We start from the raw sequence: 16,651 nt of genomic DNA, 5'->3' as shown, positions 1-16,651 counted from the left end.
AATTTAACGTGCTCTCTTTAATAATGTCTCTAAATTGATTTAACATACCTTTTTTTCAAGAACCAACGCAAGCGACAGTAACTGCAGAAGAGAGAAAAAAGGACTTTTTGATAGTGTTACCTGCAAAAACTTTTGAAATAGAATTTTCAAGGGATTAGACTTCTATTACAGCGGCTCGTATCATATTACTTTGAAAATACTTTGACATTTAACAGAAACGTAAGCATTACCGGTGACACATCAAAAGCAAAATGCACGAAACCATGCATTTCTTGATTACTTACAATGTAATAGATATTAATTTGTTCATTTAAAGATTTCCAAATGAAGCGCATAAAAATTTGTTAATATCGCGATTTTCTGCAGAGTTCGCTAAGTTGATTATCGTGCAAATTGAATCATTTACGAGTATTTTTGGAAGAACATATTCAACTGATCCTAAATCAACTAGAGTTATATTGGGACATTTCTGTTAAGTCAGGAAAATCCGAATCGCTTATAAAACAATTTGTGTGATAATTCATTGCATCTGATTGTATATAAATCGATTTTTAATTGCGACTTACAGTCACCATTTCTCATTTGGGAGACGTGCCCTCAACAGGTGGGCATCCCGGGGACTCCCAGGCGATTCTTCTGCGCATGAGCAAAACAGCGGCCGCGTGTTCCGGGATTCAACAATCATTCGCTCTTCGGATAACGTCCAGGAATCGAAAGGCTGGTTGCGCCGGACCAATTAAAATTTCTTCCCCTTAAAAAATACTCCTACCGTTTTGTGCTTGTTCCTTATCTTCTGTGGTAAAAAAAAACCTTTTCACCCGAAACGAGTGGACTGAGGTGATGGCTGATTTATTTCTCCTTCTTCAACAAGTGATGTAAGCGAAACTCATGCTAAATGAAGACCGGATTGTGAGTTTTTGTGTTGCTTGAAGTGCACGTGGCTTTTATAGTTTGTAAAAAATTCCTGCAGAATATTATTTGGTGCTACTGGAATTTACTTTGGATTATTTTTTAACGAAGTATGTAGTTACTATTTCTCAAAGACTACATATTTTTTAAAGTGCTGTTCTAACAAGAAAGATTCCTTAAGTGTGTAGCTAAAACGTTGCGAACGATTTTCAATAAATAAAAATTATATGAACAGCTTATGACCAAAAATTTAAAATTGAAGTAAATTTCAAATTATGAGTTTGTGTTTGCTATTTCTATTCAGGGATACAGATAAGAAAAATGGCATGCTATATTTTTCCTTAAACATTGTTTTTATACGGAAAAATAATTAATTTTCCATCGTAAGTTAAAATTTTCATGATATATAATTGTGAAATGATCCAGTGAAAACTATTTTCATGAAATCTATGAAAAACAATTTTTAAATTTTGATTATTTCAAAGATTTGTTACTTCTTGAACATCGATTTGATTTACAACAAATAATAGCAGAACCTTAAAGGTAGATAAAATTTTTAATTAGGGAAGTATTTTGATGGAGCTTCGTTTTAAAAATGGTTGATTGTATTAAAACAGATATTTTGTGTCTGTACATATAACACATAGAATGTCAGTGTGTTAAACATTTTTTCTAGGAAAAAAGGAAATTTTGGAAGATTTTGCTCTTAAACTGCAAAGCTCTTTTATATTGAACTTGTAATTACAATTCCATTATTTTTTCAAAATTAACATTGGTGGAAAATTAATGAAAATTTTGAATGATATATATGGTTTAAGAATATTTACGCATATTATCAATTTTATACAAACGCTATGTCATGAAATATATACATTTGTACCAAAACGTGAAAACTTACATTGATTACGAATTATTGCGTATCAGGACGAGAACAGTACATGACATGTTTTTGTAATAATAGTAAAACATCACGTTTCATTGTTTAAGTTTCCCCATTCTAATCGTTTTTTTTTTTTTTTTTTGAGCTTTACCAAAGAGGAACTGGCGCGAACTAAACACCGAAGGTTTGAAATTCTTTTTATTTATGAGCGGAATAGAAATACTTTTGTTCAGCATATGCTATTCTTTCAGAAACGTAAGGTGAAAAACTCTTAAATACGTTTATCTTTGATTTTTTCAGTTGGACAGCAGTTGCTAAACCACGGTCATTTTTGTGAAATGTTGAGTACAGATTTTATATACAGCATATATTTTGGGTCAAACGAAAAGGTCTCATTTATTTAGGAGATACAAAATTACTTGTTTCGAAAGTACTAATACTAGTTAAAAGGTTTTGAGACGCAAGTTGTGTTTGAGTTACTGAAAAATTTAAAAAAAATGGTTGAACTGATTAAAATGATTAAAACCACAGATAAAATAAAATGAAATTCCGAAAAGTATTTTATTAATTTGGAGCTGAAAATAAAGAATATTTCTAAATAAGGAGTAAAATAAGCTCTGTAAGTGAGCATAAGTAATCCTTTTCTTTAAAGGTGATAATAGTTTATGTGATAAAGTACGAACTTAAAAGATACCATAAAGTTTATTTCATTTATTTAATAATTCAGATTAATATTTGAACAAGTAAGCAAAAGTTTAAGCAGGAACTTTCAACCCTTACGCTTTTACAAATTAATAACATTTTATTTTTTTGACCTGTAAAAGTGCTCAAGTTTTTTTTTATTTTTATATAACACGATAATACTTTAAATATCCCACAGAACTTCCTTTTGTTTTTGAATCAACAAACATATTTGAAATTAAAAAGGATTTTTATTTCTGACTTGATGTCTACAGCGAAATACTCACACTTTAATACTTACACTTTGAATTTTATAAAGTGAAAACACTCTTGCGAAACAGTTAAGTATATTTTCTTTCGTGTTTATGGAAATTCTCGCTGAAAAATACATAGTATAAATGTTTATTAGAAATAATAGATACTTCTGACAATCAATATCAATGATTTATGATATATTGTTTCTCATACAATAACTTTCATTGATATTTAAAACCTTTATCGTGGACCACAATGCTGCAACTAGTTTTCAGTGTCTTAGCTTGCAACTCATTTGCATTGTTTCTGGTAGGGCTTTTGATCTACGTAATTCTTGATTGAAGAAAGATTAACGAGTAATAGTTACAATTATTCGAAACTAAAATGTTCCGGAGAAGAGTACAGAAGTGACATTTTGAAATTTACAGCTTTCTCATAGGATGCTCACATAACAGTGGATTATTTCAATGATATTAGTGCGCAGAATTGTCTTGTGCACAGCAAACGCACACTTAATGGTATGTTTAGATCTCACTGCTTGAAACAATAATTATGTCTTTAGATCGTAAGAACCATCACCAACACAATGAGACAAAGAAAGCTCACTACTCTTTCGATGACCAAAACGACAAAAATGAGCAGCAGAACTTTTTGTGTTTGTCTCCGGAGAATCTTAACAGGTCTTGCCAGAACCTGAACAAGAACCACAACCATCACCACCACTCTGGTGGAAGCGGTGGTGGTAAAAGGAACGAGCTCGTAACCAGGACTTCGACGGAGAGCAAAGACACAGATTCATCGTCTGGCTCCAAGAAGCATGGACATCGGCCAAGGTCCCCCGGAAGGAATAAAAAATCACCTAACAAGTAAGTGCACGTATGTTTAATTATTAATTTCAAACATCGTTGTACATCGTGTCCATATATCGTCACCTCAGAGCAACAGTAAGACATCTATTCCCAGGAATAGCAGTAATATATCTTACTTTAATTTATAGGCGACGATATACTCCCAATGGGCAGTTTGTAAAGTCATATTACAATTTGCAGAGGTGAAGAAACATAGATTTTTCAAAAAGTCTTTGTAAAGAAGAGAAAAATACTACTTCCACCGTCACCCTAACTAGTTGCTGTATTCAAATAATTTTGTACTGATTATTGACACTGATGATTTTATGATGTTGTATGAACATCATTTTGAAATTTCAAGGTGCTATGCCATTCATTGACAGCTCTTATTTTTTTTATTTCCTTCCTTGCATATATGTATCAAATAAGTTTCAAAAATTAAGAGTCCACACAATCTTAAGCCTCGCCTCAATTTGTAAGGCTACTACAATCAGAATACCAGAAAGATCAGTTTGCTCTATAATGACTTAACAATTCATTAGCTAGAAGGTATTTTAAAAAGATTATTGGTGAATAGTCATTAAAGAATGGTAAGCATTAACAAAACACTTCATGGATTCTTAATCAGAATAGGAAACCTTGAACTGATCTCACAATGGTCCTTGATCATATAACTGACGCCCGTCTGTGAAACTAATTTTTATTAAACTTCGTTATGAAAGGTAGAAATATAAAATTCATTTTGAAAATCGATATTTCACAAGCCTTACATGCATGGAAGACAAAACACCGGTTTACTGATTACAAATACGATCTTTGTATTTGTTTAAACGTTGTATCAAATTTTGGATTTGATCTTGGGTGCGGTGGTCGGCACAAAACTAGCTACGTTAAGCAAGTACATAAAAAACGTTACTGTATTTTCAAGACATGTACAGTACTTAGATGCACAGCGTTGGTTTTACGCCATATGGTATACTACGCATAGTAGGAAATATACATATCGATTGCCTGCATTATATCACGTAGTGTAGATTACAATTCAGAAATATTTACTCGTTGTTCACAAACGGAATTGATTGTTCGTGGTCCATTCTGTATGTGCCCGTATATGCCTCAAAAACATGGGAGCATCTTTTTTCTTCTTTTTTTCTTTTTCTCCAAATTCACCCTCCCCCCAAAAAACCCATCTGTATCATAATATAAATTGCATACTTATTACTTTTCTGTATTTATTCTTTGCATGGGATGCAAATAATTGTATATTTTCGCTTCTTTTTGGAGTCGTCCCTCAATGTTTTCTTCAGAAACTTGGCCGTCGTTACCGTTCAGGCCTTTAGAAGAGATGAATAAAAAAGTAAATAAATCATAATGTCTTAACACGTGTCATAAACAGAAGAAAATTAAAAAAAAAATATATGTCCACAACTTTTTACATCTATCAGATACCATACTAAGCATCTTTAAGTTAATGTGGTTTTAATGTTTTATTTCTGTCGAAAAATTTCAACAGTTGTTTGTTTCGCTTTTTCACATAATTTTAAATGGTTAGGTGTTATCTAGTGTAGATTTTTATAGCTTTTGATTCCGTAGGATTTTACCTCACAAAATCATGCATGTTACATTAATTGGTATACCTTTCAACTAATATGATGGATAGTGGATTCCGTGGATTTAGTGATAAAAAATAAAAAAACAAACATAGAATGGTATTCATAAAATAATACTCTGGATCAACCTTTTAAAGCAGCTGCTACCCGAAACTGTTTCTAGAAATAGTATCTAACTAAAAATTCTTGGTAAATTAAATTTACGAAGATTCTTATGTTTGTTGCACACATTTATGTGTTCAATAAATAGTTAAAAGTTGCATTTAAAGAACACATTTTTAAATTAATGAAAGTTCATATTCGATCAGCTCATTTAATAGGAGTTTGCATTGGTTAAACTTCAAATTTTGACCACAAACGTATTTATTTCCGGAGTTTTAAATTCAGCTTTTTATTTCCATTTGTTCGAACAGAATGAATCTTTATGTGTCATAAATAAAGCATAAACTTAAAAAAAATTTTTTTATAGCATTTTAAAGATAGCAATTTGTACACGTTGTGGGTATACGGTCGCACCGTAACACGTAAAAATCATTAATTTTTTGAAAAATTTATGATATTGTAAAAATATTTTTAAGTTTGTTTTTTCTTCAAGAGCTTTGAAAAAAAAAAAAAAAAAAAACTGGAAAGAAGTGAAAAAGTAGAAATTAAGAGATGGACGTTACTTAAATTATCCCTAACTTAATTTATCACTTACCGAATTTACAATATATTGTAATCTATGACTTATCGAGAAATATCGAAGTCGAGCAATATTGATCTAATGCGTTTACTAATTTTATCTCGCGTTTAATTACAATTTAACGATACACTGACTACGTTAACACGTCATTGGCTGCTTGGCTGCGTTCTTTCGCAAATGCTTCTCACGGGGAACTAGTAATGGGGTATTTGTATTTAGCAGTAAACATAGATGACTTTTTTTGGCGGCTATATTTATTTGTCAGGCCACCGTTTTCACTTTGATTTGAACCCAAATTTCGCTGGAAGAAGGGATTCGTAGTTTATCAAATGAGCGAAATGTTTTTTTTTTGTTTGTTTGTGGCACAAAATCATTGGCTATATTTTATTAGATTGGTGCGCCAAATAGGGGAATGGAGGCCAATAAGATCGCAATGTCTGATGTAGTGTAGCGAAAATTTGCTATATCGGACATTCTCGTCATCAAAGAGCTTAACTAGTGACAAAGGGTTTCGACAAGCAGTTCATTATCAACAAACAACGTGCGAAGAAGAGTGCTCGTACAGAACGTCAATATTACCTGGTCTTATTTTTCATTAAGGCGTGTTTGATCATGGTTTTCTATGCATGAAATACAGCGCCAGCTCAGTCATTTCTAGCCGAGGACTGCAGTTTCATGCTTATTAGCACTCATCAGCCCGGCTTAGGAAGTGACTGAGCTAGAGGTGGAAAACCTCTTAAGGAAGACAAGAGTGCCAAACTGGTAGCTGATATAGAATTTGCACAGACCCCAGACGAGTGACCCAAACAATGTTTAGGTTCAACTCGAAGATTGAAGGCAAGACATAGTATTTTCAGTAAACTACAGCCCATTAGCCAGGGCTAAAGCAGAAATACATGAAACACACCGCCAGCTCAGTCATTTCTAGCCGAGGACTGCAGTTTCGTGCTTGTTTGGCACTCTTGGCTTCCTTAAGAGGTTTTCCACCTCTAGCTCAGTCACTTCCTAAGCCGGACTGATGAGTGCCAATAAGCACGAAAATGCAGTCCTCGGCTGGAAATGACTGAGCTGGCGGTGTATTTCATGTATTTCTGCTTTAGCCTGGCTAATGGTCTGTAGTTTACTGAATATACCATGCTTTGCCTTCAATCTTCGAGTTAAACCGAATCATTGTTTCGGTCACTCGCCTGTTCTGTGCTAATTCTAATGACTCTAATTCTGTGCTGATAATATTAGCTACCAGTTTTATTGGCACTCTTGGCTTCCTTAAGAGGGTTTCCACCTCCAGCTCATGTTATTCCTATTCCGGGCTGATGAGTGTTAATAAGCACGAAACTGCATTCCTCGGCTAGAAATGACTGAGCTGGCGGTGTATTTCATGTATTTCTGCTTTAGCCGTAGCTAATGGGCTGTAGTTTACTGAATATGGTTCACTATGTTTTCCTAACTTACAAAAACTTGTTTATTGTTCTTGCAGCCTAATTTATATAGTTGTGGAATTCAAAACCAAAAATATCATCATTTACCCCATGATTTGATAACCTAGAGAAGCAGATTGTAGCATAATAAGGCCATGGGTTGTCTCATTAAGACACCGCTGTTCTTATTAGTACATCAGAAGAATGAGTGGAATATGTGATCTTCTTTTGCATATGCTGCAGCTGCACATATATGCACAAACTGAGTTCAAAAGAGAACGAGGAAGAGAGAAAACAATGATTTATTTTTACCCCGAATGTGACGATTGATCTTTATCCTTTCCATTGAAGCAAATATGAAGTTGTTTAAATGTATTTTTTGATTTTTAAATGTGGTTTGATTTTTTTCCCTACTGACAATATAGAATTTTGCAATGTTTTCAGTTTGACAGCACTTTTTGGAGTTTTTTTCAGGTTCATCCTTATTGGGGACTCATATTTCTAATAAGACCAAATAACCTTTCTTTGTTCAAACTGCTGAAAACCACATATAATTCAAACTGAAATATTCACATGAGATTACTTTTTCTTACTTTTTATGAGTCATCTCATGAATGAGCAAAATTTGGAACCAATTGAACCATAAACGAGCGAGATATAAAGCAATGGGTTGCTTTATTTGACACACTTACCTTCGCAAGTTGCTCTGATATGGACGAATTAAATTCCTGCAACGTTTATGCAAATATAATCTTAGTTTTTGTGTCAGAGCTTACAGTTACTGCTGGGGAGATTTTTATGCTTTATTTAACTCTTGGATTTGCAGGTTGAATTTCAATAGTGTTCAAAATCTGTGAGACAATTAGATGGTTGATATGAGCATGGATAGATGTGTGACATGAACAAGGTGCAAAACATAAATCGGTTGCATTGAATGAATAATCATGTAACGCTTAGTATTAGAGAAAATCGCTGAATGCAAAATTCGTATTAGAGAGTCACTAACAGTGGAAATTAATACAATTGACAGGGATGAGGAACATTAGGAAAGATGTTAATTTGATTGTACCTATTTCTTCAATAAAAAAATTCAAAAGAATTGTTGGTTTCTGAAATTTCCGCTTTGTATTATTTTTTGTTTGGAGAGCAGAATAAAATAAGGAATAAATACTCCTACACTTTTCCTTTGAAAAATATCGATCGTATTCATCTTTAATACTTTGGAGGTAAACACAAGCGCAATTCAATATCGCTAATTTCACAGATGATAGCTCAACTGAAGTACTAAATCAAGAATTTAGCACGAAAGATTAAGTGAAAAAAAAAAAAACTTTAAGTTTTTATATCCCAGTCTTGCTTTAAAAAAGTACACCCATTACAAAAATATGTGATTTTAGATCCTCAGTGATGTTATAGATCGTTTAATTTAAAGAACTATAACAATTGCAATGTATTTTTTTTTTGCTGCTGAATTTTGACCAAATTACCAGCCTATGTATTTGTTATTATAATTAATTTTTAAATAGGGGAAATGTTTAATAATGTTTTAAAACGTAGATGATATTTTTTTCACCTCATGGAAGAAGTTGCACAAATTTATAAGAAAAAAAGTTTTTTTTGCTTGCGTAATATCTGAAGCATAAAAAAGATTAGAGCGCTTTATTTCGTCATTTACGATATATTTAGGTTATTTTTTGAAAGTTTAACTTTAGCAAAAGAATGATAGAGAGAGAGAATCGAAAAGCTGTTGAACAAAGAATATCAGTCAAGAAAAATGTATTAAAAATATTAATAATTTTTTTTAAACACAAAAAAAAAATTAGAATTTGAACCAAAAAAAAAAAAAAAACCTGCAGTGTAAATTAACATTAGGGATGAGGTAATTCCTGATCAAAAAATTAAAACATCCATTTTATGAAAAATATTGTTCAAGAAAGAATTTTAATATTTAGGGTATGTAGATCACTTATGAGGCTAGTTCTGTGCAACTATTGTTTCTTGAAAATTGAGTTAAGTTGAAAAATATTTCGTCTGAGATTTAATTTTACATCATCAATTGAACGCTTTAGATGTTCGTTACAAATATCCAGATAAATGAAACGTGGTTAACGTTACTGTAAAAACCGGTTTCTCGTTTTGATAATTATAACCCATTTTACAATGCCATTGTAGATTAATGAAACAATGCAGCCTTGTAAACCGTGGTGCAGCCAGCAGCGTCTCCTATGGAACACGGCCTACAAGACCGGAAAATGCTTATATTATTGACGCTGGCTGTACAAACCTTAGTTCTAACATACGTTTCCAGAAAAACAACTGCTATAACAAACCGAGCTGATGCGTGCATCACATGACTTCCGTTTACACTAAATTAATGATAATAGAGTTGAAAAACCACTCAACATTCATTCGGGAAAGAGTAAAATTATAAAATCAGGTCGAAATTTGAGGGCAATTATTTTCGCGAACACAATACTTCCTTTATTATGCAAAAGGAAGTAAGAAAGTGAAAAAGATTAAAGTTTTTAACACTATAAACAAAGTAAACGAAAAATTTGCAAAATGTGGAAATAGCAAGTTACAAATAAATACTACACTTTTTGGTCAGACTACTTCTATTAAGAATTCTCCTCATTACACATCATACAAATTCACATTTCTTCTCTTTCTATTTGCAATTCCAGAGCTCGAATACGCTACCTTGCGGTGATTAACAATACTAAAGAAAAAGGTAAAACATTCCGTTCCACGTGTTTCCTTTGGAGATAATTGCAGACTTCAGAGAGTTTGTGGTGTAATGTTATTTGAAAGGAATAGAAAAGAATGTTTCCCACAAACACGATGAAATATTATCATTATCAATCTGTCATTCATTAAGCTTCGAAGCAAGTTATAAGTTACGGCATTTGTTTGTTTTACCCTTTTCATCCGCCATTAGAGAGTGGATGCAGCGCCCCTTATAGTTTATAGGAGTTGCGAATTCTCACTCATAAAGTAGGTTTTTTCTAAATTAAGTCCTTAAAATATCTGTAAGTAATTAAGCAATAATTTAATTTTGACATGGTATGCAATCTTAGTCATCTTTTAGTGTTACTGGGAATTTTATCCTTTAGTAACACCAGAAAATAATACTAGTGAATATAACAGATATTCTTCCCTTTTTCATGAAGCTTGTTAACATCTTAGACACTAATGCCAGTACAACCAGCATCGCATTTCAAAAGCTTCATCCTCTCCAAAAATGAAGCAATACTGCTTTATGGCTTTCTATTAATAGAACATTTTAAGAGGGCCCCGATAACTTAAATGATAGGTTATAAATAATCGTCCTGTGAAGCAAACGTAAAATTTTCTTAACTATGCCTGGACGCAAGGGGCTATGGCGAACTTGAGAACACTTGCAACATTAAATGAGTTCGTAAAACAACTGCAGTTAAGCTTTTAAAAACTGAACTTTACTAACCAAACTGCATTTCAAAGTAATAAATCATTTTTATTATATGGTAGTTAACGAAGTAATATTAAATAAACGTTATAAATTTAGTAAATAATTGACGAATCAGTTGGACACTGTAGATGCATTTTTCTTGTCTAATGGATGATTCCATCGTCACGTGCTGTGGGACAATTGAGCTAGATTTTGCTTAAAATTTTTATATCTGTACATATTATTCAATGATAAAAGTCAATTTGTTGAATTAGTGAAAGTACTTCACTTGTGTAACTTGTTAAGCAGTTTTTTCTTCAATTTCTTTTTGAATTGTTATTCCTTAAACGAATTTTGCCCTCCACGTGCGATGGATACCTGTGGACATTAGTTAAACACTTTTCAATTTTAGCAACACATCCTCCGACTTTATTACTTCAATATTTTCTTGAAAGATAGTAAATTAAATATAATATAGCTTTCCTGCTAATAATTTCCCTTGAATACAGTCTCATTTTATTTTTCTTGATTATTGTACTGTCCTTGAAATATATTATAGCTTTCCTGTTAATGATTTTGAGCGTTAGCTTCAAGGAAAAAAAATAGTACGCATTATACAACTTTTTTTGTTGAGAAATTAACATTGCTTACTAATTTTATTTTTCCGAGGCTAATTGTTAGCTTTTATTCCTTTTGTGATGGGTAGCTAATGAGTCTTGATATGAATACATTGCTTTATGTGGCGAGAGTATCGAAAATGATGTCGTCTGACGATGGAGAGATTTAATATGTTATTCTTCTACAATAACCGTTTAGATAGGGTCATTGTAAATGATTGTTCTTTGATTTAAATCTTTATTAAGAACTAGAAAACCGTCCGTCAGGGTATGACGGATGAAAATTGTTTCTAAATTTCAACGAAGCAACTGTCTGTTTGGTGATAGTTTGGTAATTGAAATTTTAATCCTAACGCCAGTGGATTAAACCTAAACTCCGGTAGATAGCGTTCATTGTCGACCACTTTTCCGTTTCATCATTCCCTGAAATGACACAGTCTTACTTGTAAAACTGTTTAGTTGCGGATCGAGTTCAGCCTTGTCAAAACTAAGCATTTCCCTGCATGTCAAACATTACCAAAATATATCCGCAACTCCAGAGCTCGAATCGCTAAATTGCGGTGATTAGCACTACTACCGAAAAAGCTAAAACATTCCATTCCACGTGTTTTCTTTGGGATAAATTACAGGCTTCAGACAGTTTGTGGTGTAATGTAATTTCAGAAGAAAAAAAGAAAGCCTCCCACAAACACGATGAAAACTTTCTGTCATTCACTAAGCGTCAAAGCAAGTTATAAAGTTCCGGCATTTGTTTGTTTTACCTCTTTCATCCGCCATTGGACAGTGGCTGCAGCGCCCCCTATAGTTTATTGGAGTTGCGAATTGTCAAATTATCATGTCGTGGCCCGAGTTTCAGTGTTGATGACTTCAGGAGCGCTACTCGATTATTCGCTGTTATGTATATGAGGATTACTTATACTAAGCATTTTTAAATGAATTCATTTCGTCTTTGTTTCTCATGGTCATTTGTTTGCTATGTTACCCATTTTAATTTTATCTCATGTATTTGTCTCTTTTATTTCATGTTGTAAGAGAGCACACTGCTATGCTTTAAAACAAGGTTGCCCAAATACTTGTGAAAATTTACTACAATCTGAGGTGTGCCAAAGCTTTATGGAAGATTGAACAACTCTGACCCGCCCACAGTACCCACAAGCTTCGAGAGTAATAAGAAGTTTTTTATATATAGTTGTAAGACGCCCAATGTGCTATATTTGAGGTTTGTTGTTAGTCGTGAACAAAACAAATGACGGTAAATGTGGACTTTCGCTTTTTTGGCTTTATTTCTGAAACTCAATGTGGAATGTTATGCACATGTGGGATCTCACATGTAGTATTGCTCTAATTTATGGGTATTATTTGGGGTTACCAACTTTTTATTACTTTCAAGCAAAAAACCTTTGATGAAAATGGTTTATAATTATATCAAAATGTAAATAACCACAAAATAATTTTAAACGAGCTGATGTGTGCATCACTTGACTTCCTTTTACTCCAATATAATGTCATTTCCCCATTACTAGCAATTTTAATATGATTCACTAGTTTACTCTCTAAATATCACCAAAAGTGGCCATATTGAAACAGATTAAAAAAAAATCCGCCAAATTTGTCGCCAAGTTGGCGACAAAACTTGGCGACCAAAAGACTAGCGATATATCGCCAAGTGTCCGCCAAATTATAGCACCACTTGAGTTTACATCGAAATTAACAATGATTTCCCTTTAAAAAGGGGTAAAAATTCCTCTTATAAGCCTCCGAATGCAATCAAAAGGGGAGGTGCACAACTAGACCTCACTAGAACTCTACGTACCAAATTTCAACTTTCTAGGACATACCGTTCTTGAGTTATGCGACATACATACGTACATCTGCACATGCGCACATACATACATACCTACATACAGATGTCACGAGAAAACTCGTTGTAACTAACTCGGGAATCGTCAAAATGGATATTTCGCGTGTCTATACGTTCTTAGGCATTATCCACGTGTGGTCGAGTCGAAAAAAAAAAAAAAAAAAACCTATCATTCATTCGGGGGTGAGCAAAATTGAAATTAAGGTCGATTTTTGAGTGAAATTTTTTTGCGAATACAATGCTTCCTTTTTTTGTAAAAGGAAGTGAAAAAGGTAATTCAATGGATATTTAAAGTAGAAAAAAATCAAAGAAGTGTTACGAAATAGGAAAATGGTCCCCATAAAGAAGGGAGGGCAGAAGGGAGCTTAAGTCCCTTCTGGATATTAGAGCTGTCTATTTCGAAATGTATTTTGAGGATAAACATCAAAGCAAATCAACTAACTCATTAATGAATGACTTAATATTTTTTTTTAAGATTAAAACTGAAAAATTTTTATCTGCGTTGAATTGTTCTAAGAATTTCATAACAACGGATCTTAGACAATATTTTTATTATTTTCCTAATGCGAAAAATTTTTCTCTTAACACAGTTAAATCAGTACGGATTTAAAAGTTGAAAATCTGTACAAATCAAAAACTGAAAAAGAAAAGTAAAAAAAAAAAAAAAGACTTTCTTTAAGTAAAGACTTCGAAACAAAAACTTTCTTATTTCCTCTAAAATTACGTATATAGGTAACGATGGTAAAATGCTTGTATCTGTCGGCATACCCTTTACAATTTTTAAGGGAATTCTTACGAAATTTTTTTATGGAAACTGAATTGAACAAGACATTTTCAATTAGTTTCGTATTTCTCATTTTCAAATTGTATTTTAAGATCTGGACTTTGTTTTGAATATCAAGTTACATTATTTGGAATTAGATGATGATTTCATGTCAAAAAGGCAAGAATTTTAAACCAAAATTGAAAAAAAAAAGTTAGAGATAAATAAGTTAAATCAAATCCATGAATGTATATTACTGAGAAAGTCAGACATAGTACTATGCTTACAAAAAGATATGATCAACTAAAGTGGAATAAAAAAAAAAGAAGAATGATAATTGAAGTAGAAAAATTCAAGTTCTAACATTTATATTTTGAACATTGCTGTTTCGGCCGAGTGAATTACATATTTTGACGTTAAAAAGAATTCATTAGCATTTTTCAAAAAAAAAAAAAAAAACAACTTATTGATCTGGTGATCTGGGAAGAGCTTAGCATTTATGAATATTTATTGCTTCATAAATATTCATTTTCGCAAATTCTTATTGTTCTCATTTTGAATGGGATTGTTATGGTAATCAGGATCGATAGTGGCAATATTAATGATAGACCCCGACATTATTCGAATAAGGTGTCAAACAAATAATAGGAGTTTAACTCAATTTAACTCAGATGATAAAAGAAAAAGTGAACGATAGACTATTAGCGTGAGGGAAAGAGGATAACATTTTAATTGCATATGTTTCCCAACAAGAAAACTAAGAAAAGGTTAAAAGTATCAAACAATTAGACATAGCACAAATTAGCAAATTGATTCAATACATGTGTTTTGGAGTTTCATGGAACCCTTTTTCATGCAACGAAGGAGAAGATTTTGGAATGTAAGGTTTCCTAGTAAAGCAATGAAGCGATACAGAAGACAATTTAAAAAGAAAAAGTTAGAGTGTAACAGAAGGGGAAAAAAAAAAAGAGGCGTCTAAATTTATTCCGTAATTTTCACCAAGGATGTAGTAAATAATGCAATCATTTCCGACTCAAGGCTGATTTTTTTTTGCTTGTGTTTGTTTTGAACCGGATAACAAGCAGAAAGATGAATCGTTATAAAAGTTATTGCTTACAATTTCCTATTTCATGAGCCTACTTTATGATATTTTATTTAAAAATATGTACTTAAAGTGCATGTAAACACTTAAAAACGGAAAAATGGTCGAAAATACTAAATTATTTTTTTACTTCAAAATGTTTTCCATCCCTTCAGCTCTCAAACGATACTAAGATGTTGTTGAGGGGAGTCAATAACCTAAATACTTTTATATGTTTTGAACCTCTATATCAATTCCTTTTTAATGATACAAACTTCTTGATCGTGCTCATATTAGAAGTAAGTTAAAATAAGCTTAAAAAAAATGTAAACCTATTTTGATAATTTATGATTTTCCCCTTTAAATTGCAACATCTCGAAATGGTATTTTAAAAACTAAATGTTCCTTTTTCTCAGAAACTAAATTGTGTTAGGCTTCGAAATTTTTACCACCTATTCCATACATCTAATTGCATATACTAAAGTAAATTTTTTCTCTTAATCGAAAAATATTTTTATAGAGCTGATTTCGTGTTGCAAAATGGCATTTTTTGAAAAAAATACCGTGACTTACACATTAGAATGAAAAAAAAAAAGAAAAAAAAACTAAGCTTTCTTTTTGTAAAACTTTACTTCAGTATAGAGGAAAGAGTCTATTTAAGGTACAGAAAAGATTTCATAATTGTATCTTTAATAGGTTTTCAGAAAAAAGTACATGAACCTGTGCAAATTAACGCTGACGGTATAGGGACTGAATCCCCTTAATATTTAAAATATTTTTCTATTTACAAAGGCTTTGCTGCAGGTGCTACCAATTAAAACTTCCATTTTCTAAAAATCATCATCATCACCATCAATGGTGCTGCATCTCCAGAAGAGCCTCGAACCTCCCACAAGACCTTTTGCCATTCCACACGACTTGTTAAATTTTGCTTTGAGTTAATTATTTTCAGTCTCTTGAAATCTTCTTAAACTTGATCTCTCCACCTGTATTTTGGTCTTCTTCTCGTTCTTGATCCACTGAAGATTTCCTTAACGAGTCTTCCTGTTATTCTGATTGACTCCATTTTTCCACATAACCCAGCCATTGGATCCAATTTCTCCTTATCTCGATGACAATATCTTATTCCTTATAACGATCATACATTTCTTTATTTAGTCTGATTCTCCAATCGTTGTTTTCACATTAACTGTTCTGAAACCTTTCTCAAAATCCTTCTCTTCCATACTTTCAGCATCTATTCCTCACGCTTACTCATAGTCCATGTCTCAGAGAACCATGCAAAACAACTGTCCAGATGATCACTTTGTATAATTTTTAAAACTATAAACGTTATATGTAAAAGATGCATCCGAAAACTGTGTACAATGAAATGAGTAAAAATATGACAATGTGTATACACGTAAAAGTATTTAAAAAGAGTTTTAAAACTCTGCAAACAACTCTTTCGGAGCTATAAAATCAAACCCCTTCTTCAGTGCATAAAAAAACGAAGAAGCACAAAGTTCGACAATAGATAAGTGAACGAGAAAAAATAAGAGAATTAGAGAGCGAGAAATAAGAGAACGAGAAAATATAATTTACTAATAAAGTGGAATTTTTCCAGATGCAATAAGATC

At 32.3% G+C, this 16,651-nt stretch overlaps 1 protein-coding gene across 1 annotated transcript in view; it reads left to right on the top strand.

The window, feature by feature from the left end:
• Positions 1 to 3,277: 3,277 nt before the first annotated feature.
• Positions 3,278 to 16,651, top strand: part of LOC129224811 (DNA topoisomerase 1-like) — a 31,400-nt gene continuing 18,026 nt past the window's right edge. Inside the window, exon 1 of the mRNA XM_054859359.1 lies at positions 3,278 to 3,591. Coding sequence (XP_054715334.1) covers positions 3,278 to 3,591 — 314 coding nt within the window. The remainder of the gene's footprint in view (positions 3,592 to 16,651) is intronic.

The sequence above is a fragment of the Uloborus diversus genome, chromosome 6, assembly GCF_026930045.1.
Source record: "Uloborus diversus isolate 005 chromosome 6, Udiv.v.3.1, whole genome shotgun sequence".
NCBI lineage: Eukaryota > Metazoa > Arthropoda > Arachnida > Araneae > Uloboridae > Uloborus > Uloborus diversus.
Note: the sequence above shows the minus strand (reverse complement) of the source record. Positions and strands in the feature narration are given on the sequence as shown.